Source organism: Poromitra crassiceps, assembly GCF_964638095.1.
Source record: "Poromitra crassiceps genome assembly, chromosome: 23".
NCBI lineage: Eukaryota > Metazoa > Chordata > Actinopteri > Beryciformes > Melamphaidae > Poromitra > Poromitra crassiceps.
In genome coordinates this window covers 14,587,244-14,611,576 of record NC_139639.1, presented here as the reverse complement: position 1 = coordinate 14,611,576, position 24,333 = coordinate 14,587,244, and the positions used below count along the sequence as shown (strand labels likewise).

The window sequence follows — 24,333 nt, the reverse complement described above, 5'->3', positions numbered from 1 at the left end:
TGTGTAACTGTGGTGTGTTTGCCTCATACCCTGATACCCCCTTTCACACCAGGGGTCCAACCAGGGTTATTGTAGGTATGAAAGGGTTAACCCGGGTTGGTGACCCACCTCTTGAAGTGGGTTGGACCAGGGTCGGACCAGGGCTGATTGGCACCACCCAGGTTGCTATTTGTTATGCCTAATAGCCTATATGCTAATTGTTATGCATCCCTCCCGTCCCGGCTTGTAAGCCGGGTCAGGTCTGTATTGTCGTGACCAGGGATTAACACCGTGTTGACTGACTTATTGGTGTGAATTGGCAAAAGAAGGGTTGAACATGGGTCAAGTAACCCTCGTCCGTTAGTATGAAAGTGCTATAGGCTAAGCCAGATAACTCAGTCTCCCATTGACTGATAATATGTTGCCTTACATTATTTCTTCCAACAAGAATATGGCAGAACCCTGCCTCTCTGACTCTGTCTTTCTCTGTCTCTCTTCCAGGTTTATTTAGCTTTGTGTTTGGCTTAATAGGAATGTTAGTGTATGACGGGCAGAAGGTGAGAGAGTCTGGGATGTTCCAGGGCTACAACAGCATCACCTACACAGTCGTGGTCCTACAGGTGTGAGAGACGTTTGTGTGAAATCATTTGTGTCCCCTTATCAGTCATTTACATGATGTATTTGTGACAGTGCTATAGAAATGCATTTGTTTTCTTCAAATAATTGACAAAAATCTGCCAAGACACTCTTAGAAAATAAGGTTCATTAGCGTTCTACATAGAACCACTTCTTCTTAGAGTGAGATCATTTCACTTGTTTCAATACAAATCAACTTGTTTCAAGAATTTAGAATATATATATTTTTGTAGTGTTTACATGTGTAGCTGTGTATGGTTGTGCTTGTGTTTTTGGATGTGTGTTTCAACAAGAATGAAGTCCATAATGCATAAATTCTCTGTTGTGTTTGCAGGCTCTGGGTGGGTTGGTTGTGGCGGCCGTCATCAAATATGCAGACAACATCCTCAAAGGATTTGCCAGCTCTGTGTCAATTATCTTGTCCACACTTATTTCTTATTTCTTGCTGGAGGACTTTAAACCCACCAGGTAAATGCATCAGAAAAGACAATGCATCCCTGTTTTTTACATGACATGGAGACCATGAACGGTCTTAAGACTAACCCAATTTAACTCCTCCATGTCTCCTTTGCTTCCTTCCCTCTGCCTATCCATCAGCGTATTCTTCCTCGGGGCACTGCTGGTCATTGCTGCCACATTTCTCTACAGCTACGAGCGCAAACCTGCCACGGGTGCCGTCAAAGCATAGCTGAGAGACACTGAGAGAACTTCACTAACTCCTGAGAAGAAGGGAAGACCCGACACAGTCAGAGCAGGAGTCTGTGAAGTACCAAAGCACTGGACTAGAAATTAAAAATAGAGGAAGAGGTGGAAGTGTATTGCCAAAAGAAGAATAGTGTTGGAGACTGTTGTTACTCAGGGGGAACGCAGACTGGCTGAGGACTCTTCTGGAACAACGCTGCTGCTGATTTGCACAAAAGATGGGGGGTCAAAAATGTGTGAGGAACATTTGCTACTTATTTTTTTGCAAGGTTTTTTCTCAAATCAGAGTGGGCGCAAGAGGGGTGTCAGTGACGCTTAATTCCCACGCTCACACACATTGTTGCAGGAATACGAACATATGTTGGATTTAATCAGTGAGTTAAATCCAACGTACAGTCCTACGACAATTTAAAGGGACCAAGAGGAAACTATGGATGAAAGCATGACCTCACTGCCAGTTGGAAAATGTTATTTTTTGTAAATAGTTTTATATATATTTAACCATTACGTATTGTGGGATAGGGGATAAGGGGTGTGTTTTAAAAGTGTGTATGAAAGGGGTTTGATCATATTCAAAGCAGCTCCCTGCATCTTTGATGGAGTGTTCCCTCTAGTGGTGGAAAGGGCTAACTACTCATTTGCTGCAAAGAGGAGGGGTTCTGTTCAGAGATGCTGAATGTTCTTTTTTTACATGGGATGAGATGGGATGCGAGTGCTTTGACCTTGCTGCTTATAGTCTGAGCATGAATATCAAACACACACATTCAACTGTTATTTAAATGGAGAAAATGTATTTTTATGGAACAACAAACAAATAAATTAAGGTGTCCGTTATGTTCAAAGAACTAGCTCTGCGTCAGTGTTTCATCTTACTTCAAAGCGAAATAAATAGATGAATTGGAGCTATAAACACACACACACACACGCTGAGGCACACCCATGAACATTTTGATTCAGCGGTTTGTTAGCTCTATAGCAACAGATGGCTGAAAGGACTTGGGTGCAATGGAAAAAAGGTGGATAAACCGAATAAACATAAACCCATTTCAACTTCTTTGGGCATTTTACATGGTAGTAACGGCCATTTTTATTCAAGAATAACCCCGACATATAAAGACAGACTTAAGGCAGATGAACGAAAAGTCATCTTTCTCATTTTTTGCTCCTCCACAGTCACACCCAGGTCTTTTGCATAGTTATGGAGACTCGGCGCAGTAGCAGTATTTTGGGATGGAGCTATGTGTGGCGAGGTGGACAGACAGGGCAGAAAAGGGGGCAGATGGGAAGGTGAGGCCTGAACCTGGAGCGAGGCACAGATGGAGGATGAGTCATGTGACCTGTGTGTGGAGTGGCAGCAGGGACTTGGAAAGGGACCAGGGAGACGAAGAGCCAGTGGACAGACTGAGCTACGCCACAGCGATTCTTTAGCCTGTGCCTCTCTGCAGAAAGCCTGCCATGGCCCTATTCCTAACTGATAGACAAAATCAATACTGTGAGGAGACGCTACCCAATTCTAACCTGATATGCACACCGTCAATAAATCATCCAGGTCCAACCCCCACACTAAATAATCTATCAGGAATAGATTTGGACTCCCTTGTCCCAGGATGATCCATAACGTCGTCTTGCCAGAACAAGATGCCCCTAATAGGGTCCATCCCCAAATCCCCAGATAATAAATAGCCTGATCCATATCGTGGCAGCCTCTTCTTGCTCCTTCTCTATACCAAAAACAATGTGTTATGATATGCTAAGAGACATGATCCACTCCAGTGCCATATCAAATCTAACCTTGGCCTGAATGTAGTTTGGCCTCATTCCAACCCATACTGACACACAATATACCCTACATCTTTGGTATAGCTCTGTGCTAGACTGATATCAGACTGAATTGAACAATTCGTTACATTTCCTTCTTCAGAAGTAGCCAACTGCTGTGGGCGGAGTCGAAGGTCTGGACCCCCGGGGCGAGCTCTATTCCAAACTGACGCCACCCTTTGCTCTGATGTGTACGGCCCTGATATACCCGGGCGAGCTCTATTCCAAACTGACGCCACCCTTTGCTATGATGAGTACGGCCCTGATATCACTCAGCCTCTTGTCATGAATGAGATTGTATGGCACGAGTCCAGATCTAATACTTGGCATTTAGTGTGACTGATTGAAAGCATAGATATCTCCATTTATGAAGTGGTAGCAGCCATCTCACCCTGTAATAGTCTGTCACTCATATGATACAATATCAGTTGTGCTACTGAGGTGACGAATACGTCGGTGCATAAATCCAATGCATTATTAGCAGAACTCCAGTAAAGACTACGCCAGATGCTTTTTCCAGACCTTTATGCCAAGTGGGTGCTCTTAGTACAATCTGACTGGTGTGTGAGCTTTATCTTAACCTAACAGAAGATTCATAATATAGTAATACTTTGTCTCTTTTGAAATTTCTCAATGCATCCTGTAACTGTGGTATTGAATGTGCTAAAGGCCTTTGTTGGCACTGACGCGGTTTATCGAGCCTGCAGGATTTTATGGCCGACGGCGCAACTTAATTTTCAATCAAAATGTCTTCAGGTATCAAGTTATACAAAAGAAATGCTATTCTTACGCCTCTCGGGGGACAGTTTCTCCTCTCGCTCAACTCTCTCATGCAATAAGATCTACATAAGGATGCAGGATGCAGTTCTCTTTGTGGTCTTAGACTTCTGTAGTATCGCTAAAAACAGTGTTCCTCCCTTGCCAAAGGGCAAGCAGAACTCCGATACAGTACAAAACGTGTCTGGGCCAAACAAGCCTTGATGCAACACGACCCGCGACACCAGTTCTCAGTAGACGTCCAACCTGACACCTCGCTGTGCCAGATCCAAGACATAATATCCACTCTTCTGACTCTTCATAATAGTCTGCTTAAATCTTACTATGATAATGAGCCGCTGGCGTCTTGAGCACAGGGCGACCATCAATTCTCTCTCCTCCGGTAGTTGTCATCACGTCATTACTCCCGACGACGACGACATCTCTCCCTTTCTCCGAGAGCGAACAGTCACGTTGTCTTTGCCACCCGACCCGCTTATTTTGGGGGTATAACCACTAGCGGCGCCCCTCTCCTGGGCCTCCACATTAGCACTTGGGCATCGTTGGCGTTGGGCCTCCCCAGCGCGTTGGGAGGGATGGGCTCCTGGTAGTTGAGGATGTGAGGCTGCTCCTGGTGGGGACGGCCCACCAGCGAGGCCCGGGAGCCCAGGGGCATGTCCGGCTCCACAGCAATGTCCACCCGCATCCGCCAGCGCACCGTCTGCAGAACTATGCGCTCCTGGACGAGGAGAAGAAAGCATCAAACTGAATATGAGAGTCCATATGGGGACTATGAGTGGTGCAGTCTGTGTTACTGTTAGCTCACGAAAAGTGTTTTCATCAAATGATTATGCATTATGTAAATATATAAAAACACCTTCAGACTGATAACCATTATGATTAAAGGAGTAATAAACTAATCAGATGAAGTAACATGAGATATGTGGTTAATGGATATACTAATAAATAGTGTATTACTTATCTGTTATCTTACAGGAGAGCGGGCAGTGACTCTTTACTATGACTTTTAAGGTGCTGTAAGCGATTCTGGAGGAATGATTGAGTCAACACGGTTCTCACTCCCAAGTATTCAAGTACTGACGCTTTGGGTTGGTGATCCGGTCCAGAACACCAACCCAAAGCGTCAGTGTTTGACTACTTGAGAAGGAGAACCGGGTTGCCTCAATCTTCTTTGTGGAGTTCTCTCTCCTGTTTTCCCGCAAAGCAGAGCCAGTGGGAGACCCATGTTACTGACCAAACACTGCTGCCAGAATATAGAGCTATTTAACACTTATTTATACACTTACAGCAGATAATATGAAAGAGATATGGGCTTGGTAGACACAATAGGAAGGTTTTAATGTCAATTTCCTGACAGTGACTAGAATATTAATTTCAACATTGTCAACTTTTCAACTATTCTATTCCTGTTACAGTAAATGATAAAGCAACAAAAACAAAAAATAGCCTGACTACCTTCCTTATGATGAACATGTCTCTCCTACAAATGTGTAAGCTAAACACACTCTTGACTACTGTACACATTTGTCGTCTGAATGTTGTGAATTCTTCAATCTAGGCCTGGGAAAGATATCAATATTATGTGATATGAGACTAGATATCGTCTTAGATTTTGGGTATCATGGTAATATCGTGATATGGGATAAGTGTTGTCTTTTCCTGGTTTTAAAGGCTGCATTACAGTCTGTCATTTTCTTAACCTACCAGACTGTTCGATGTGTTCTATTATTTGCCTTTACCCACTTAATCATTGTATCTACATTGCTTATGATTTCTTATAAAAAATCTCATTCTGTGAATATTTTGTCAAAGCACCAAAAGTCATCCCTACAATATTGCCGCAATATCAATATTGAGCTATTTGGTCAAAAATATTGCGATATTAGATTTCATCCCTAGATCTCACATCTTTGACTTACAACTGAACATTTAGCCCACTTATAAATACCAAGAGATATATCTTGTATCATCATTCAGCCTAAAAATACAGAGATGTGATTTTTGGTCCATATCGCCCTGCCCTATTTCAAACACTGTAAAGTTGTGTCTTCAAGTGTTTATTCTTTTCTCTGTCTCGCCCGCACATAAACCCTGCGTGGGTGTCTGGTGGTGCCTGACCTACCTTGGTGACAGAGTTCATGGCCACCAGCCAGGTGATGAAGCTCTGGTCGCGGGTGATGTGGGTCAGCATGGGCGTGTTGGAGTTGCTGATGGGCACGGCCCAGGTGACGCTGGGGTAGAAGTTGTCGTTCATGCAGACGGTGAGGCGGGAGGGCTTGGAGGTGGGGCCGCTCAGGGTGACAGTCTCGGTGGTGTTGCCGTACCAGGGGTAGCTCACGCCGTCCGAGTCGCTGATGGCCTTCACCCGGCCCTCGCGCAGCTCCGGCAACTCCCAGCTGGACCTGACAGAGAGAGAGAGAGAGGACAGAGGAGGAACACAGAGGGAGAGAGGCAGCACGCTTTACTGACAGAGCCACGGTCAAGGTTGTGGTCTGTGTCCTGATGTGTTTACCTGTGTTCTGCTATCTTAGCGAGAACCAATTTGAGTTGTATACCTGGGAAGTGAGGACGTTTGAGGAAAGTGAGGACATTTTGGCCAGTCCTCACTTTCTCACACACCTTCAAAGGGCAGTTTGGGTTATTGGTTTTAAGGGTTAGGTTAGAATAGCTGCACAAACATGTACCGTATGTGATTGCACGCGTGTGTGCGTGCTTGTGTGTGTGTGTGTGTGTGTGTGTGTGAGAGAGAGAGAGAGAGAGAGAGAGAGAGAGAGAGAGAGGGAGAGACAGAGGGGGGAGAGAGAAAGAGGGAGAGAAAGATGGAGGGAAAGAGAGAAAGTGAGAGAGGGAGAGAGAGGAAGAGATCAAGAGAAAAAAAGAAGGAAGTGGGGAGAGAGGGAGAAAGAGATGGAGAGTGCGACAAAGAAAGGAAGAGAGAGAGAGACAGGAGAGAGAGAGGGAGAGAGACACAAAGACACAATGAACTCTTTCCATGTGACCTGTGACACACACACACACACACACTCACATGCCAATGTCACCGTAGGTATTGTAGAACTCCATCTGTGTGCAGGCCTGGATCCAGCCCACCACCCAGGTCTGGTTGCGGGGCACGGGGGGCATCACCACACCCGCCGAGGCCCTGAAGTAGGGAGTCTTGTAACGCAGCACGATGGGCGAGTTCTCCTCGATGACAGTGGGACACTGGTCGATGGAGGCCGACACCTCGTACACCACGATGTTCTCCCGTCTGATGCGCGGCTTGCATGCGATGCTCTGAATGCAGCCCATAGTGCAGCCAGCGAGTAGCAGAGTAAGAAGAACCAGGCCGCTGGCGAGAAGCAGAGGAAGCAGAACCACAGAAGAAGAAGAGAGCGAACGATACCTGTAAGAATGATAATAAAAGAGTGTTTTCTTATCGGGCTGTCAAGCTGTGGAATGGTTTACCTGATCCCATTAGGAGCTTGCCAAAAAAACAATTAAAACAAAACATCAAAGGCATTTTTAAAGTACATTGAAAGTAAACCTAAAGTCAGTATGATTATGTAAGGTGTAACTTTTAATTGTGGGTAGGTAATTCTATACGGACTAGGTATTTGTCATGGTACCCTTCTTTTGTATATTCGCAAATTAATATTTGTATTTGTATTGACAGTGTACTGCTATGTTTTAAAGTCAATGGCTTGAAAGAATATGCAAAGTTAACCATTGAACTTTTTTATGTGGTATATTGGTGTGGATGTATTCTAACTGTAAAGATTGAATGATTGGGTGATATGGCATGTATGCATATAGGCTGTGTTGTGTGTATTATGCTACCAATGTGTGTGAATGTGTTGAACGTAGGCTTTTTGTATACTGTATTATGTTTCTGTTATCTGTACATGTTTTTTTTTAATGCTATGAACTCTTGGAAGAATAGCCCAATAAGGCTAAAAGAGATCCAATCAATCAATCGATCAACCAACCAACCAATCGATCAATCAACCAACCAACCAATCAATCAATAAATCAGCCAATTAATCAATGAATCAATACCTGGCCAGAATGCACATCAGTCCCCTCTCTGGGTTCCACCCTTGCCCAAAGAGCAGCTCAATCCTTTAACTGCCCATCACCGCTGATTGGTCGAGAAGAAAAGGGGGACAAAATAACGGCATCACTTCGGGAGGAAACGTAAAGTCACCATTGATCACACATGAAACCATCCGGCAGCGTCTCTTCGTGGCACATGTGACGGGATGAAGGTGAGAGCGCCGTGGGGACTGAGTGGGGGGAAGGTATCACAGCAGATCTCCACTGCAGCCTCCTTGCCCCGGCCTGTCTGCTGACTGCCGCACTGCCCTTGGTGCTCGTCCCCAGAAACTGCAATCCACCGGCCTCCCCTGGGCTGCTCCGCCGCGCTGTGTCTGCTGCTGGCGGCTCCTTTATTCCTTGTCGAGTCCTCGGCCGCACGTCGGTGCCCCCTGATCCTGTTGGTGGTCCGGTTTGGGCTCTGCGCTGTCATGTCAACCGGCAGGACAGGGCAGCAGGTGCGTCAGAGGCAGGGGACTGGATGCCTTTGTTTGCTTGGCTCGTGTTAGCCCTACATTTGCGCGGCGCCCTCAAAAGAGAAACGGCGAGGTAGGCAGCTTCATCACTCTGACCCGACTGCGGCAGCGTGGAAAGAAACTTCCCCAAATGCGGCGAGGATGTGATCCATCACAGATATTTTTAATGTTTTCCTCGCAATGTGCTCCCATTCTTAGGGATGCATGAATGGTGCATCCTGAATGGAGGCAGCGAGGCAGCGTATAATGTGTCCAAAACAATCACTATACCCGGCCGCTCAGACGCCTCTCGGGTGCTCGACTCGTCCGTACTTTGTGTCCTCGACCCGGGGAGCTGCATCACGGCTCAGACCCGCTCGGAAAGCAGAGCATCTTTGGTGTTTGTTTCAGGTTTGAGGTGCTGATGCTGAGAGGAGAGGCAGGCAGGCAGGGAAGGGAGGGGAGGGGAGGGGAGGGGCGTCACCCGACCTCTGAAAAAAATAACAAGTGCGAGGGGCGTGGCTACAAGCGTGAGTCACGTCGAGCTGAAATCCCATTGGTTGGCCAGTGTCAATAGCGGAAGTGGTGTCGGTTGTCCCCACCGATACTGACACGCATTCACCGGTCTTTCAATTCATTCTCGGTTCTCGGCTCATGTTTGTAGTTTGTTGTGCTGTTTGCTGTTCGTGTCCGGTTTATGCTTGTCCGCTGTCTCTGTAACTTCTCCCAGAGGGTGCCGAAGGTTTTGTACGGGCTGGCGCTGATGATGAAGCCGCAGGTCGTGTTCGTGCTGGGCGGGCCTGGCGCCGGGAAGGGGACACAGTGCTCCAAAATCGTGGAGGTAAGTTAGGACCAGGAGAGATGGCGAGAGAAAGAACAATGAGGAGTCCAGCGTCACGGCTAGGATTCAACAAATCGTTAGTAAGTATCATTTAGTGCATGTCGGCGTGGGGTTGTGGTTTAGTGGCGCCTTTATATCGTTAATTACACCGACTTCCGTTTGTCCTCTAAAATGAACCCCTGTATTAGCCGGCTAGCTAGCTGTTAGCCACACAGGTTGAATGCTGGCATTTAACGTTGTTTAGTAGCCCTTCAACTGTTTCCCAGTCCCCCTCTTTTGGGGACTTGAGGCGACAAGAAAAAAATACGTTGAGTTTCACCCCACTTTATATTGTCTTCAGATCATATGCCTAAAGGAAGCTAATATGTCTACTGAGTAGCTACACCATGCAAACATCACAAACCCAGTGATCCCCTATTGACATTTCGCCCTGTGTTGCAAGTTGCAAGTTGCAACCTATTGACTTATCTGGGCAGTGCCTGTTATAAAGATTAGTGTCAGTATGGAGTGCACCTGACACTCCTCAACAGAGACTTTGAACAAACAGGTGGTGACGTAGATATTTACCAGCTGAGTGATGGTTTAGGTGTAACCCAGTGAAGAAGGAATGGTTGGGTATTTTCCTGATAAGCGTCAGTGATGGCATGCCACCAACGCTCTATTTTAGATCATAATTTTAGATCATAGCTGCTCAACTTTGCTGCCTTTTAGTAATCAGTGTGTAACCCGCGTTGTGTACCATCCCCCCACAGTTTACATCCTGAAGAAGGTCCCGGGTTTGACACATTTGTGTGATTGATTGATATCTACTGGGGGCTTGCTTAACTTAATACAATAATGCAAGCTTCTTATCCCCACACTGTAAAGTGTATTGGTTATTTTTAACAATCCACCAGAAATTTTGAAAAGTGAAAGTCTGGAGGAAATATTTGGAACAGTTTCACTTTCCATGGATGCTCCTTTGATGTCCGTCAGACCCATGAAAGCTCACAAAGCTGCAGGTCCACAGGGCGCTGGCCTGGCTTCCATGGGACTGATGCTCATTCTGCTTTGATGGGTGTGTTAGAGTGACTCACAGAGAGAGAGAGTCCACAACCTAACTCTTGTTCATGGGTGTTACTGGGTGTTGCCTTCCCTGCTGAGGGTATGGTGGTTAAGCCTGAATGGCAGCTATGCATAGAGACTCCATTCATCCAGTGCACAAGGACTGGCCTTTTGCCTCGGCCTGCGACTGAGAGGCCTTTAGCATTTCTTATAAGGCTCTCCTCACCACTGCATCCCTTTAGTATTAATATAGCTACAAACATGGATTATCAGTAATTAACTAAATCACAGCCTATTTGATATTTAAAGTGCTTTGTAGAGATTCCACTTTATTACATATGAATAGGTAAGTTTATAATATAAGTTTTTAAATGTGTGTGTCTCTCAGAACTACAGCTACACCCATCTGTCGGCTGGGGACTTGCTGAGGGCAGAGCGAACTAGAGAGGGGTCAGAGGATGGACAGCTCATCGACACCTACATCAAGGATGGAAAAATTGTCCCTGTAGAGATCACCATCAACTTACTTAAAAAGGTACGTACCATGCAGCTATTGACGTCTGTAGGTCAGGTTTATGTAATATACCAACTGAAGTATCCAGGTTATTATAACCTGGATATAGTATCCATTATCCATGTTATTATAACAGAACTGTGTCACTGTGTACCTTTCTGCAAATAATGTCTGTTTATTTATTTAATAAAAAGCAACTGCAAGTTCTGTTATTATGAAAATTCAACGTTGATGAATATTCACACTTTCACAAATTTTCACAAAAATGCCACAATTCTCCTCTTGAATTTAGATTTTTTTCCCTCTGTCTGATCTATCTTTGACTACATCAGAGGAAATATATATCAACATACAGTATGTTAGGCTGATATTTTCACATTACAGTCAGTGTGTTTTGAAATATCCTTGTCCATGGTTTACATATATGAAAAGTAAAACTCATGCATAACCCTTACAGGCAGCATATTGAATATATAGGTTGTTTTTGCTGTCAATTTTGTTTGTTGTGCCAGTTTCCTTCATTGGTCCGTCTGGATGTTGGGTATCAGGTTCTACAATCACTGGTGCTTGTCTTTTGAAAACACACACGCATCTTGGCAGCAGAGTCATGTCGTTTAGAGAAGGAATGTTGCCGATCAGGGTTTTGTTTCTGTTCCTTCAGGCCATGGAAGAGACCATGAAGAAAGATGAGAAAAAGTTCCGTTTCCTCATAGACGGCTTCCCTCGCAATGAGGACAACCTCCAGGGATGGACCAATGTCATGAAGGACAACGCAGATGTCAAATTTGTGCTTTTCTTTGACTGTGGCAATGAGGTGGGTCATGGAGCAAGAAATGTAATATGCTAGTGTTACGTGTTACAATGATGGGCTGATATCCTGAGAGCTGTTTGATGTTAAGGACGATTGTCTTGTCTGCAGGTTTGCATCAACAGATGTCTAGAAAGAGGGAAGAGTAGCGGGCGCACAGATGACAACAGAGAAAGCTTGGAGAAACGGTACAGTCCTGCAACCAGAATGCTGTGATCATTTCCCCTCCCTATTCCACTCCAACCAAACCATCAAGTCTCCAATTAACACTGGCAGTAGAACCTGAGCCACTTTTCTCTTCACATAAAGTTCCAGTTTCCAAATGATACTCTATCCTTCTATGAGCGTCATACTTCTGAAGGTGTAGAGCATTGACCATTATTTGATTTCAGGGTTTGCACAAGTCCTTAAAGTCTTAAGAAGTTAAAAAAAAAAAAAATCCAATAATTTGAATTTTAGGCCTTAAAATGTTTTAAATACAATTCTTAAAAATTGATGTTGCATTAACTTTAGTCTACTTGAGAAACATTTGTATTGATCACGCAGCGCTGTCACAAAACTACAAAATGAAACCAACATGGAACCAATAACCAAACTGTGCAGCCCGGTCAGAATTTATCAACGCACACCCAGCTGGTCGCAATGTGGTGTGTGCGGGCTAACGTTGCTTTCATCTTTATGGATAATTTGCAAGTTCAACCGCATGGGAAGTCTGAAAAACATAAATCCACCATAAAAAGCCAGCAGCAAACACCTGTCATCACACAATATTGTTTCACATCGGGAGCATCAAAGTCTGGCCCCAGCACGACCCACTCTGCAACTCCGGTAAGCAACCTCCGCACAGCATTTGGGATCTACGCCAACATTAAAAGTGGTTAATTAATTCATTTATTTTATAAGTACCTGTAATTTCTGGGACTCTGATTTTCCTACATATCCTTCATACTTTTTTTTTTTACCAGTATGGACATGAAATATGCATTCATAATTGTCTTAAATTTAAGTGAAATCAAGTTAACTCAATTTAACTTGTTGAAACATGCAGAACACCTGAGATTTGTAACAAAGCACAGCAAGCATATGTGATCAGTTTGGACTTGTGTGACCCATTTAGCTTCCTGATGCCTGCCTGTATGTATTTTTGACCTAATTTGTTCCTCCTCCGGGGCCCCTGTGCTGGCCGACCCCAATAACGAGCCTTATTTTCTTGTGCTGCAGGATCCAGACCTACCTGCAGTCCACACGGCCAATCATTGACCAGTATGAGAAACAAGGCAAGGTGCGCACCATAGATGCCTCCCGCGATGTGGACGAGGTGAGTAAACGGACAGTACACAAGACGTAGGACTGCGACCCCATCCCATCCCTACAATAATAATATTTCATCATATTTCATAGGAAGGATATGAATATAGACGTGTCTAAAATGATTAAAGCGGATAATTTCAACAGGGTTCTGCCAAGGTGCTTGAAGTGCTTGGGTGCAAGTCCTTGAATTTCACATGAACCACATAAGTCAGTCTGTCAGTGACGTCACGTCTTATATTTTGACCAAAGTTGGTATTAAAAAGACAAAAGGCGCTTACTGAGGTATGAGCATCTGTTCAAAGTCAAAGCAATCTTTAGTCAAATATTTTCCCGTCCCATTCACAAGATTGATAGTAGAATTAACTTGTTAAAGACAAAATGTAATATAATGCAATTATATTGAAATTTTGTGCAAAATTTATATTTGAAAATCAATTATTTGATTTGCGTCAAGTCCTTGAAAATGAAAAACAAATTGCTTGGAAAAAGTGCTTGGAAGTTAATTTTGTAATGTCTGTATGAACCCTGTTTCAAGGCAAACAGGAAAACTAAGAAAGGAGACATTCAGTTTGCCAGGTTATGTTCACCCATTTTTGTATGTACTGTAGTACCACATTGACAATCCAACATGTACATGCAGGTTTTTCATTATTTGGTATGGTATCGGGATATTGTGATACTTAAAGATGAGGGTGAATGAATGAGTAGATTTAATCTTGAATAAATTTGATGGGGAAGATTTTGAAATGACTTGGCTTGTGGCTTCTATTTGAAATATAGGATCCATTTGTGTCATTGCACGCGCTCACCCAGTTTTTTGTTAACGCATGCATTTTCCTGTTGCTTCTCTTTTAGGTGTTTGGTGATGTGAAGTCTGTCCTAGACAAAGAGGGTTGAGCTTCCCCAGCTGCCAACAATATTCACAGTTACCTTTTTATTTTAGTTATTTTTATCAACTGCAGTTACACTATCATAATAAGATTATATGTTCATTCATATGACTTTTTACATTTTTTTGTCCATTTTTTTGTCTCTTTTGTAAATTGCTGGTTCAAGAGTGTGTGTGTGTGTACTGTATGTACAGTATGTTGTATGTATGTAGGTATGTATGTATGTACGGGTGTGAAGGAAGTAGAGATGACTGGCAGCCGTCTGTGCGCGACGTGGCACTAGTTCACAGTGGCACTAGTTCGTCTGCACTGCCGTATCTCTCATCATAGACCTTGGCATAGGAACAAGTAGCATTGCTAGCTAAGACATAAGTACTGCAACCTCCCAGAAATGGTCACAAAAATCACCTAAATGTCTAGACCTCAGATTAGCGTGTAATTCGTCGTAGCAGCAGCATCTCCAGAGCGGTTGCGATGCTTCTCACAGACCAAATCGTTGCTTTCACCTGAGACCGGCCGTGATGATGATGATGATGATGGACCGGGTTGACGATGGAATCCATCTTGTTTCAGAGTGGCCTCTGCCTGGTGTAGGAATAAAACACGTTACAACTGTCACGTGTTTTATGAACAACGAGAAGAGGACCAGAGCAACAAGCAGACCTCGTCGTTTAGACAAATTTAATTTCACATGAGTCATAAGAGTTTGCACTTACATGAAAGTGGGCGTGGCCAGACTGCTTTCCTATCAGTCAGGGTGTTTTTGTGTCCTGTGAAGACGTCGGAGACAAAGTTTCTGTGATAGAAGGCTCATTCTTCCTTGACCATTTTGGCTCTACGTGTTAAAGCGTTGCACCATAAGATCACCATCTATGACTAAGCATGGATGATAAACACAATGGAAAAAGGGATGTTTTATCAACTGATACTGTTTCCATATGAACGGGGGGAAATAAAACTGAAAAATGAATCCTGGCTTGTTTTTCTCTCTCTCCATTGTCTATTACTTTTTTAAAGTCACTCTAGGATCTACATTCAAGTGTGTTAAGGGTCTTGTGTGTGTGTGTGTGTGTATGTTTATATAATCTAGATATGTATATGTAGGCCTATGTGTGTGTGTAGTTATTGAAGTCAGCATCTATAAAAGATCAAATTATCTGGTGATCTTTGTGTTAACGTTTTATTTTGGACACATTAAACCAGTGGTTCTCAAACTTTTTCATGACAAGGACCCCAAAACTGACGCATACCAGGGATTTACCCATTTGATAAGATACAAAGTGTATGAAATGCATGACCAAAATAGGCATACATTCTGTAATTGTGTTGCCTATGGATGGAATTATAGTGATAATAAATGATTCCCCTTTTTGCTGGGGACCCCCTAGAACCCGTTCAAGACCCCCTGGGGGTTTTCTTGGACCCTACTTTGAGAACCACTGCTCTAACCATTTGGCAGTGTTGTGAACTGCACCTATTGTATAATTATTTCCTACTATACACAAAAAAATAGTGTAGAGCTGAGCAGTAGCTTTCACCTAGTATCGAAATGCAGTATAGCTTCCCTACTATACAACAATTTACAAATCCATAAAACTCCTGAAGACTGCTAGCCTGGTAAACCAGCGAGCCAAATGAAATGTGAGGTCACGTGACTGGCTGGTTTACCAGGCTAGAAGACTGCTTGAATGCTTTCAAACCTAAACAGCCAGCAGGGGGCAGCCTGTCACACCATTTGAGAAATGGGAATGTCATGTTCAGGTGGTTGTTCATGGCCTTGTCCATCCCCCCGCCCCTCCCCATAGCTCTTTGCTATGCTCCCTACGGAGCCAAAGGTTGATCTACTGGCTCTTAATACAGACGGCCACATGGGTCATGATTAGCCTGGGTAAACCCAGCCTCCACGTGACCTCTATCTATGTGCTATCAGTCATAGCACATAGATAGAGGTCACGTGGAGGCTGGGTTTACCCAGGCTAGGTCACAATGCTGCTCATCTCCTTCACCCATCCACCTCAATTATATCTGTGTAGGAGAAGGAATGAAGATCTGTGAATAATGTGGGATAAGAGAGCAACCTGAATCCTTACTTTGGAACACTGCCATATAGCTCATTTACCTTGCCTACATCTGCAGAGCTGCACTGCTCCAGGACGTCCTGTTAATGCACTCTGCATGAGCATATATTGTATATAATATATTGCATAATTGTATTTTATAACAGACCGAAAGCTCAGCAATTAAATGTGAGCCTTGCACAGAATTAAGTGATTATTTTCTTTTCATTACGTACTCATTGCTTCCAGCACCTTAACAAAGACTAAGCCGGGTGGAGCGGTAGTTTTTTTCCTGCATAAAAGAAAGAAATAAAAACACTTGTGTCTCAAATAATACATTCTTTATTTCCGTATCTTTTATTTTCTTTTTCATATACTCTGCAGTTACAAAGACATATTGCTAACATTCCTGAGCATGTTTTAGCTTGAGGCCTGGTGTATTTACAGTCTTAGAGCTATAACGATAGACAATGAGCATACAAAAAAAACAGTACCTGACATGCATACACATGACAAAATGGCAATGAATGTAATTGGGGGGGGGGAGTACTATGCATCATAAGAGCAATTCACAACTACCAGGGGTTTCATACTGTCAAACTTATAATGCGTTAACACTTAGTCTGGGAAGAAAGCCACTGGAAAAGAATCTCAGTGTAAGGCACGGTGAATACACTGTGTATGTACAAGTGCACTATAATACATAAGATCAAATAAGATGAAACTAATGTTATGATCCCTTTGGGGAAATTGGGTCGTTGCAGCAGCAAAATGGTAAGAGGACAAAGCAAAGAAAAACATAGAATATAAATAGGAATTTTGCGAGTGGGGGTTACTAAACATAACCAACAATTCCAATGTGTCAACAACATATTAAGTAGAAATGTATCAATGAAAAGTATGAAAATATATGAGTTACAGCATAATGTGTGTGCAAAATAACAGCAGTAGAACATACCGAGACAGAAAAAAAAAATAGAAAATATGTACATAACATAAAATTAATGAAAATATGTACATACAATACGTACCAAAACTATGCAATGACAAAATAACAAGCACTTATTGACATTCAGTGAAGCCCACTGCACTACAGATAAAGAAACTTTACATTTGTGTAAATACAATCATACTCTGCCAGCAGATGGCAATCTGTAAATATATATTATCTTATTCACAAAACAACTAACTGAAAATGTTAACGCATTACTAGGCAAGTTCATACCGATATCTTTAACAGGATTGTAACAGTGTCTCTCAATCTGAATGAGAAAGACCGTCCTTCAATGCTGATATTCTGTTAAGTAAATGCAAAATACAGCTCAAATTCACATTCAAAATGTACATTCTATTGTTAGACATTCACAAGGAAAGCATAAACTTCTACAATCTTTGAAATACCAAAGAGCTTATATAAAATAATGTGCATCATTTACAAATGCAAATGACAAATATATATGATATTCATATGTTTCTGTGTTTGTATTTAGAAAAAAATAAAAAATCTTTTGACAACATGGTGGCAGATGCAAAAGGAAAAACAAACAAACAATGATAAACAACTGGATCGTAGCGGGCTCAGCAGGACTTGGCCAGGCCAGCGATCAGGTTGGTGGCGGTCCTGCGATACTGAGCCTTGGTGTTGGTGACGGCGCCGTGCTTCTGTCGCAGGTGAAGCCTCAGCTGACTCTTATGTCTGAAGTGGAGGTCACATTTTTCACACTGAGGAGGAGGAGAAAAATAGAATTTCCATTAGAATCACGCTTGAAATAATTTTCAAAATAGCTGAGCAGGATTTCAGTTTCCTGGGGCTTTGACCATAGCTGTACAATCTGTTCATAAGAGCACAGTCGGCGTTAGGGGGTTTGATTCCTACCCATGCTAAAAATGCATTTACACTCATGTTACTGACACACACATAGCTTATAGCTCTCCAGGATTACCACTCTTGCCCATAGGGCTTATAACTATTGATAGCCAGGTGAATCATCACAGGGAGGAGGGGATTACTCTCCCGTTTGGCCAGCAGGGGCACACCGGGTCAGGAGAGGAGAGGGGGTGGAGCTTACATGATAGGGCTTCTCTCCCGTATGAATACGCATGTGGCTCTTGAGTGTCTGAAGATGGCGGAAGTGTGTTCCACAGATCTCACAGGGGTACGGCTTCTCCCCCGTGTGGATTAGCACATGGGCGCGAAGATGGGCCACCTGGGGGAAGATCAGAAACAAGAGGCACTTGAGCTACTTCATGTCCCGCCATAATCACCGTGACACATTAACCAGAACCAGCTATGCTAATGAGGTCATTAATTAAGCTAATTAATGCACTGATTAGCAAATATGTCGGCACCAGTGGCTCCTGCATTACATTACTGGCTTTCCTTGGGAAGCTAAGCAGGTCTGGCCTAGGATACTAATTGGATGGGAGACTGGTGCTGGAAGTGGTGTTGGAGGACCAGTAGGAGGTGCTCTTCCCCTCTGGTCCGAATGGTCTGATGAATAATCTGATCTGATGAATAATCTCCCCAATGCCCCAGGGCGGAGACAGGGACTCTGTCCTGTGAGTGAGCACCGTCCTTCGGATGAGATGTTAAACCGTGATCCTGACTCTCTGTGGTCAATAAAGATCCCATCTGCACTCTTCGCAGGACTAGGGGTATAACCCCGGTGCCCTGTGGGGTGTAACCCCGGTGCCCTGTGGGGTGTAACCCCGGTGCCCTGTGGGGTGTAACCCCGGTGCCCTGGCTAAATTCCCAAACAGACCTTCCTTCAATCATGGCCACCTAATCATCCCTCGTTACTTAATTGGCACATTCAGTCCTCAACTCTCCACCATGATAGCTGATGTGTGGTGAGCGTTCTGGCGCAAACTGGCTGCCATGATCACCCAGGTGGGTGCTACACATCGGTGGTGGATCAGTTGAGTTCCCTCCCCTGATGTGTGAAGCGCTTTGAGTATCTAAAAAGGCGCTATATAAATCCAATCAATTAATTATTATGTCTCTGCCAACTCACTTGTCTTCACATAACATGGGTGGTATTAATATGAACTCTATTAAAGAGTTAAAGAAGTTTCAAGAAAATATTTTCTCCCTCATTGATATGCAAATGTATGCAGCAAGATACTCCAGAAATGAATGAGATCAACTACTCTATAGGGAGAATCTGTGGTGTAAGTGTTACGTTTGGCTGTTTTGTTTCCGACTCCATCAATATCGACACCTCTGCGCAGCTCACCTGGACGAATCGGGAGCCGCACGTCTCACACTTGTACGGCTTCTCTCCTGAGTGGATGCGGGTGTGGGTCTTGAGGTTGGCTGGTCGGTTGAACTGAGCGCCGCAGATGTTGCAGTGGTACGGCTTCGAACCTGCAATGTGACATGAGCAGGGTGCACAATGAGACCCTGACATCCACAAAGCCTCATGTAAAGGTTATAGTGGCCGGTCTTATCGGATGTTGTTTGTCTCACCAGTGTGAACGGTCTTGTGGCTGGCCAGGTTGCCTTTGTAGCGGAAGGCGGCCTGGCAGCAGTCACACTTGTATGGCTTGTCGCTGTGGACCTGGAGCATGTGGTCTTTCAGGGAATCTTCCTCTGTGAATTTGGAGTCGCACCCATTGCAGAAGTAGTTGTTGCTTTCTGTGGAAGGAAGCGAAAGAGTTTCACTCAATGGCCACATCCAATTGTGCATTCAGTCAGTACGCCTCTGTGGGATTTTTCCCCTGCTCAAATAAACCCGCTGAATTACTGGCAATGAAGTACCTATTCATAGTATTCCCATGACGTCACAAGCATTTTCCTACCAATATGGCGCTACAATACACACAGCTCATTGGCTGGTTGTGTCGCTTGATTGTAGTCACCTGTTAATTGATTACAATCACCTGCTATTTTCCTACCAAGATGGCCGTGTGGTGATGTAACAGAATACTATCAATAGACTAATACTGCCGGTATGTTGATTATGGTCTCAAGGAGGACACTCACCACAGCTGGAGGTGGAGTACTCGGAGTGTAGTTTGGTACTTTCCTCCCCGCTGTATGAACCAGGAGAGAGGGAGCCCATCTCCAGGCACCGAGGGCTGTCACAGCCACACGAGGAGCATCTGAGGTGGCTACGCGGAGAACAGAAGACCACAGAGTTAATGTGAAGTTATGGACATTCCAATAAGAAAGATTCCTTCCATTAAAGCACTTCAGGGACAGTCCACGCCCAAATCAAAATACATATTTTCCCTCTTACCTGTAGTGCTATTTGTCCACATAGATCGTTTTCATGTGAGTTGCATGAGTTACAGACATGTACGGCCGATATCTCCAAAACTCACACAACTCACACCAAAACGATCTTAGCGGATAAATAGCACTACAGATAAGAGGGAAAATGTGTATTGTTGATTTTGGGGTGAACTGTCCCTTTATGAAACACTTCATTTGCACAAACAGACTTCCAAGTTGTATTTTGCTGTTAGTTGTGTCAGTTTCACCTGCTGCTGGTGTGGCGAGCGATCGGAGTCATGGGCATTTCTTCTCTGTGCTCGTCCGGCTCACTGTGTCCCCCTGACCCGTCGGTCTTGCAGGTGCTTGGTGTCGGGGACAGGGCGCCAGCTTCGGCACTGCCTCCCTGAGCCTCCTTGTCGCTCTCCTCAGAAGTCTGGTTCAAAACGATGAACTTGTACTTCTTCCAGTTGTGGGCCTTGGCTTCCTCTGAGCAGCCAGAAGGCTGTTTGAGAATCAGGCTGGCGTTTCTGCTGCTGCTGGACTCGGTGGGCGAGTTGGGCTGGCAGTCGGACCTGAGCGGGCTCTGCGGGCTACAGATGACGCCTTTACCGAAGCCCGGGGTCGAACCCAGGCAGCTGGTTTGCGGGTGCTGCACGGCCTCTTCCTCCATAGGGGAGCCAGGCCCTTGAAGGCTCCCGTGGGCCCCTGTTTGGCAGGCGGAGCTAGGCAGAGGTCGGATGATGGTGGTGGTGGGGAAGTTGGGGTGGGATGGCACCGGGTGGTGGATGATGGCGGTGGACTCTGTGTGAGCCAGGTTGGCGCCGGCCCCGGGTACCTGAGTGCAGAGTGTCTGAGATAAAGCACCTCCTCGGGGGAGGGCGCCGACCTTATTATGGGCGTCCTCCGGCTTCCCAACAGGGACGTGCAGCTGTCCGTAAACGTGATAGGAGCCTGAAGTGTTGATGCCGCTGAAAACACTGGGGAGATAAGCCCTGCACTCCTGGAGAGGGGAGGAGGTCGACAGGTGGTGGGCTCTAAAGTTTGACTCTTTTTCATCAACGGGCCTCACAGCAGAAATGTCCTCAGACAGATGCACCGAGTTGTTCTGTACCTCTTCGATCTGCATATTCAGAGACTCCTGCCTGGAGAAGCACATCCAATGAAAATGATAAATTCGCATTCAGATCTATTTATGTCGATAGCAGTGAATTCATTATCACGGTTTCTTTGCTCCCCTACCTGGACTTGATGAACCTGTGGCAGGTGTCGACCACATGTTCCATCTGGAGGTAGAGTGCTGCGCTCATGGTGGCCAGGACCAGACTGTCCTTAAGGTTGAGACGGGAGCTGTACATGAAGTCCAGCAGGATGGACAAACCCTTGGCGTCCACTTTGGGGTCCAAGCTGATGGCACTAAGGTTTGCGTTCTCAGGATCCATGAAAATGGAGTAAAAGAAGCCACTGTAAACAAGAAAGAGAGGCGAGTGTTGTGTTACACAGAGACAGATGAAAAGCATCCATATTTATTTGGGACAGGCATGAAATTAGGTCAAACAATCCATTTCGTTAATCCAATTTAGTTCAAACCAACTCTTCACCTGCAGGTGTGTTTGGTGCGTCAATTCACTAAGCCCTCAAATAAGGCAATGTCCCTTCATTTACCAGCACTTGTCACCAAAACCTCCAAACCTGCTTCTCTCAACTAAAATTCTAGGGGCAATTCCTGATGAATCATGGATGGTGCCGTTATTTTGTCAATTTGTGGTGAATTCAATGCAACATTTCAATGGTTTTGGAGCGTACCTGCAGGCCACCAGGATTGTCTTGTGAGCGCGGAATCGCTGTCCGTCCACCTGGATGGTGACATCGGTCAGGATGTCCCTGCTGCGCAGGCGGTTGAAGTTGAGCAGGACGTCGCCTGCGTGGCGTGTGAACTGTATGCAGCCATCTGCAGCTGTGTCCATGCTGTCACAATCTGAGCCAGAGCAAAACGTATGAAAGAGTTGGTTCACACCATAGCCACAGCTCAAACACAGACCCATCCCTACACCACACAGAGGCACTCATACATAGGGCTACACTGATGGAGTGTGATAAATAAATAGGCACACCGTGACCTCCAGCTGGCCACCATCATGAGGCAAAAAAACAACTAAATAAATAACGTACAGTATATCTATTTGATATTACTTAATATGATACTATGATAATATGATACTATGAATTTAATTTCCATCATGAAGACATATGTCAGCCTAAAAAGATGGGTAAATTGTGTTTTACAGTGCTGAGTCAGTCAACCCTCCACTACATCCTGACTGTAAATGGTTACTCAAAGACTGGGGAAATCATATTGCACAAGCTACACACACAAGGTGCGCGCACGCACGCACGCGCACACACACACACACACACACACACACACACACACACACACACACACACACAAGGCTGCGTTGCTTTGATCATCCCAGTTTCTCATATAGCAACACATGCATGCTGGGTTTACAATCAAAATTGGCTTTTAACCTGGCAAGTGTGTGTGAGAGAGAGTGTTTCATCAACAGGCGGCGCCATTACACCAGTGAACCAATTCAGTCAAATTTGACTTATGACAATCTGGGTTTATGGGGCCTTAACGATAATTACTTACAATTAATATTATTAACATAAGTTATTAAAAACACTGATGGTCTGTGTGAAAACAGGGGGCAGCATAGGCTATTACGATCTTATAACGTTTAGATTAGTCTACATCTGTAACGTTAGGCGGCAACAGCTCAGACAGACATTAAATTACAAATTATACACAAGCACATGGGAAACCCACATTTGCTGACATCTGAAATTCGGTCCCTGGTGTGAACTAACGTCAACATTTTACAGTAACATTATTATCAATCCGCTTGGTAATGGGTTAGGTTCATCATGACTACACTACTCGACCAAACTCAACACTGTTGAGTCCTGGCTGTCGGTTGTAAACGTGTTTGGCAAAGCACATTCCGTACTGGCTGCACAGATTATGTTGCCAGCAGCACACCAAGAGGTTTCCTGTTCCCCGATATAAGCAGAACACATCTTATTTACCCCCGTTCACATTTACTAGCCCGTCAAGTTATTTATAACCCTGAAATATTAAACTAATGTAACGAGGTGCCTTTCGTAAGATGTGATTTGAAATGTTTTTGATGCTGCTTGAACTTTCTCTGCCACTGAACAGGGCCGTCACAAGTCCGTTCAAGTTTAGAATTAGCATATTAGCTTTCGCGGCTGGGTGCGACTGCGACGCAGAGGATTCGACTAAAATTAGGTATTATTGGGGGGGTTAGATCGTTTAAAATATATCGGCGATGCCTTGGTAAAATTGACATCCTTGCGAGACAACCAAATGCGCAGGGGCCAGGCGAAAAGAAGACTAGACACAGTAGACAGGCCAGGCAGTCCTGTTGCGCGGCTTTGCACGGCACTGATAGCAGGCAGAACTTGACCAATAGTTCAGTAAATACTACCCAGTAAATTAGCTGTTGGCCTAGGTTAAACATTGAGCCAGCAAACCCGCAGCCTAGGTCAGGTTCACGCACTAAACCGTGCTAAATCTCCACTCAGTAGTCTAACAGCAGCATTATTCTACATTAAAAAATGCCAGACACGAAAATTAAACCGGACTATAAAAGTTAAGCGCTCTTCCAAGCCACAGACAGTCAGACAGTGCAGCTGTCAAAACCAACATCTAGGCTAGACAACAGTGACATCTAAGAATTCACATGTAACAGTTATTATAATGTTATAAAAAGGAATAACAAAATATTTAATAATCCAGCCTCGAGTAGCCGAGGCGGCCACATGCGCGTCCATATTTCGCAATACTTATTACATAATGCTGCGAATACTGAGAAATGGCAGAAAGAGAAAAAAAGTCACCTTGTAAAAGTTTCCTCGAAACTCTGTGCATCACCAGTTCTGAGAATCCAGTTCTAAGAAACACAGCGGCTTAATTCTCGGAATTTCAGCAGAGGACCGTACCATTTCACCTAGGACGGGGGGGGGGAGCAGCCCCTGTCTGCCCCGGGTCATGTGTGTTTCCCTAAATATGGAATATGGCTTCACATGTCAGCAATGAAGAAGCACTGGTATCTAAACAACATTGTAGTTTTCGTATAAACTCTGTGGGGATTTTAACTATTCATTGTATGTCTCTAGTTGGG

The 24,333-nt window shown here is 44.5% G+C and overlaps 4 protein-coding genes across 4 annotated transcripts in view; 2 read left to right on the top strand and 2 right to left on the bottom strand.

The window, feature by feature from the left end:
• The window catches only part of LOC310797030 (UDP-N-acetylglucosamine transporter-like), a 10,509-nt gene extending 8,374 nt beyond the window's left edge, over positions 1–2,135 (top strand). Inside the window, exons 6-8 of the mRNA XM_083659304.1 lie at positions 481–599; positions 950–1,083; positions 1,213–2,135. Of these exons, the coding sequence (XP_083515430.1) occupies positions 481–599; positions 950–1,083; positions 1,213–1,303 (344 nt within the window). The 3' untranslated portion in view covers positions 1,304–2,135. The remainder of the gene's footprint in view (positions 1–480; positions 600–949; positions 1,084–1,212) is intronic.
• Positions 2,136–4,387: 2,252 nt separating this feature from the next.
• Positions 4,388–7,203, bottom strand: fam78ba (family with sequence similarity 78 member Ba; the record flags this gene model as incomplete). The annotated part of the gene is made up of 3 exons (XM_083659311.1): positions 4,388–4,630; positions 6,035–6,314; positions 6,941–7,203. The coding sequence occupies 3 exons, from the start codon at positions 7,201–7,203 to the stop codon at positions 4,388–4,390; spliced, it is 786 nt and encodes a 261-aa protein (XP_083515437.1).
• A 1,870-nt stretch (positions 7,204–9,073) lies between these two features.
• On the top strand, positions 9,074–14,790 carry cmpk (cytidylate kinase). Its single transcript, XM_083659318.1, has 6 exons — positions 9,074–9,282; positions 10,715–10,861; positions 11,502–11,654; positions 11,760–11,836; positions 12,870–12,966; positions 13,815–14,790. The coding sequence occupies exons 1-6, from the start codon at positions 9,139–9,141 to the stop codon at positions 13,854–13,856; spliced, it is 660 nt and encodes a 219-aa protein (XP_083515444.1). The 5' UTR covers positions 9,074–9,138; the 3' UTR covers positions 13,857–14,790.
• A 1,473-nt stretch (positions 14,791–16,263) lies between these two features.
• bcl6ab (BCL6A transcription repressor b) lies at positions 16,264–24,080 on the bottom strand (the record flags this gene model as incomplete). The annotated part of the gene is made up of 9 exons (XM_083659299.1): positions 16,264–17,628; positions 17,976–18,113; positions 19,143–19,273; positions 19,376–19,543; positions 19,892–20,019; positions 20,392–21,267; positions 21,365–21,586; positions 21,929–22,100; positions 24,050–24,080. The coding sequence occupies 9 exons, from the start codon at positions 24,078–24,080 to the stop codon at positions 17,485–17,487; spliced, it is 2,010 nt and encodes a 669-aa protein (XP_083515425.1). The 3' UTR covers positions 16,264–17,484.
• Between the last annotated feature and the right edge of the window lie 253 nt (positions 24,081–24,333).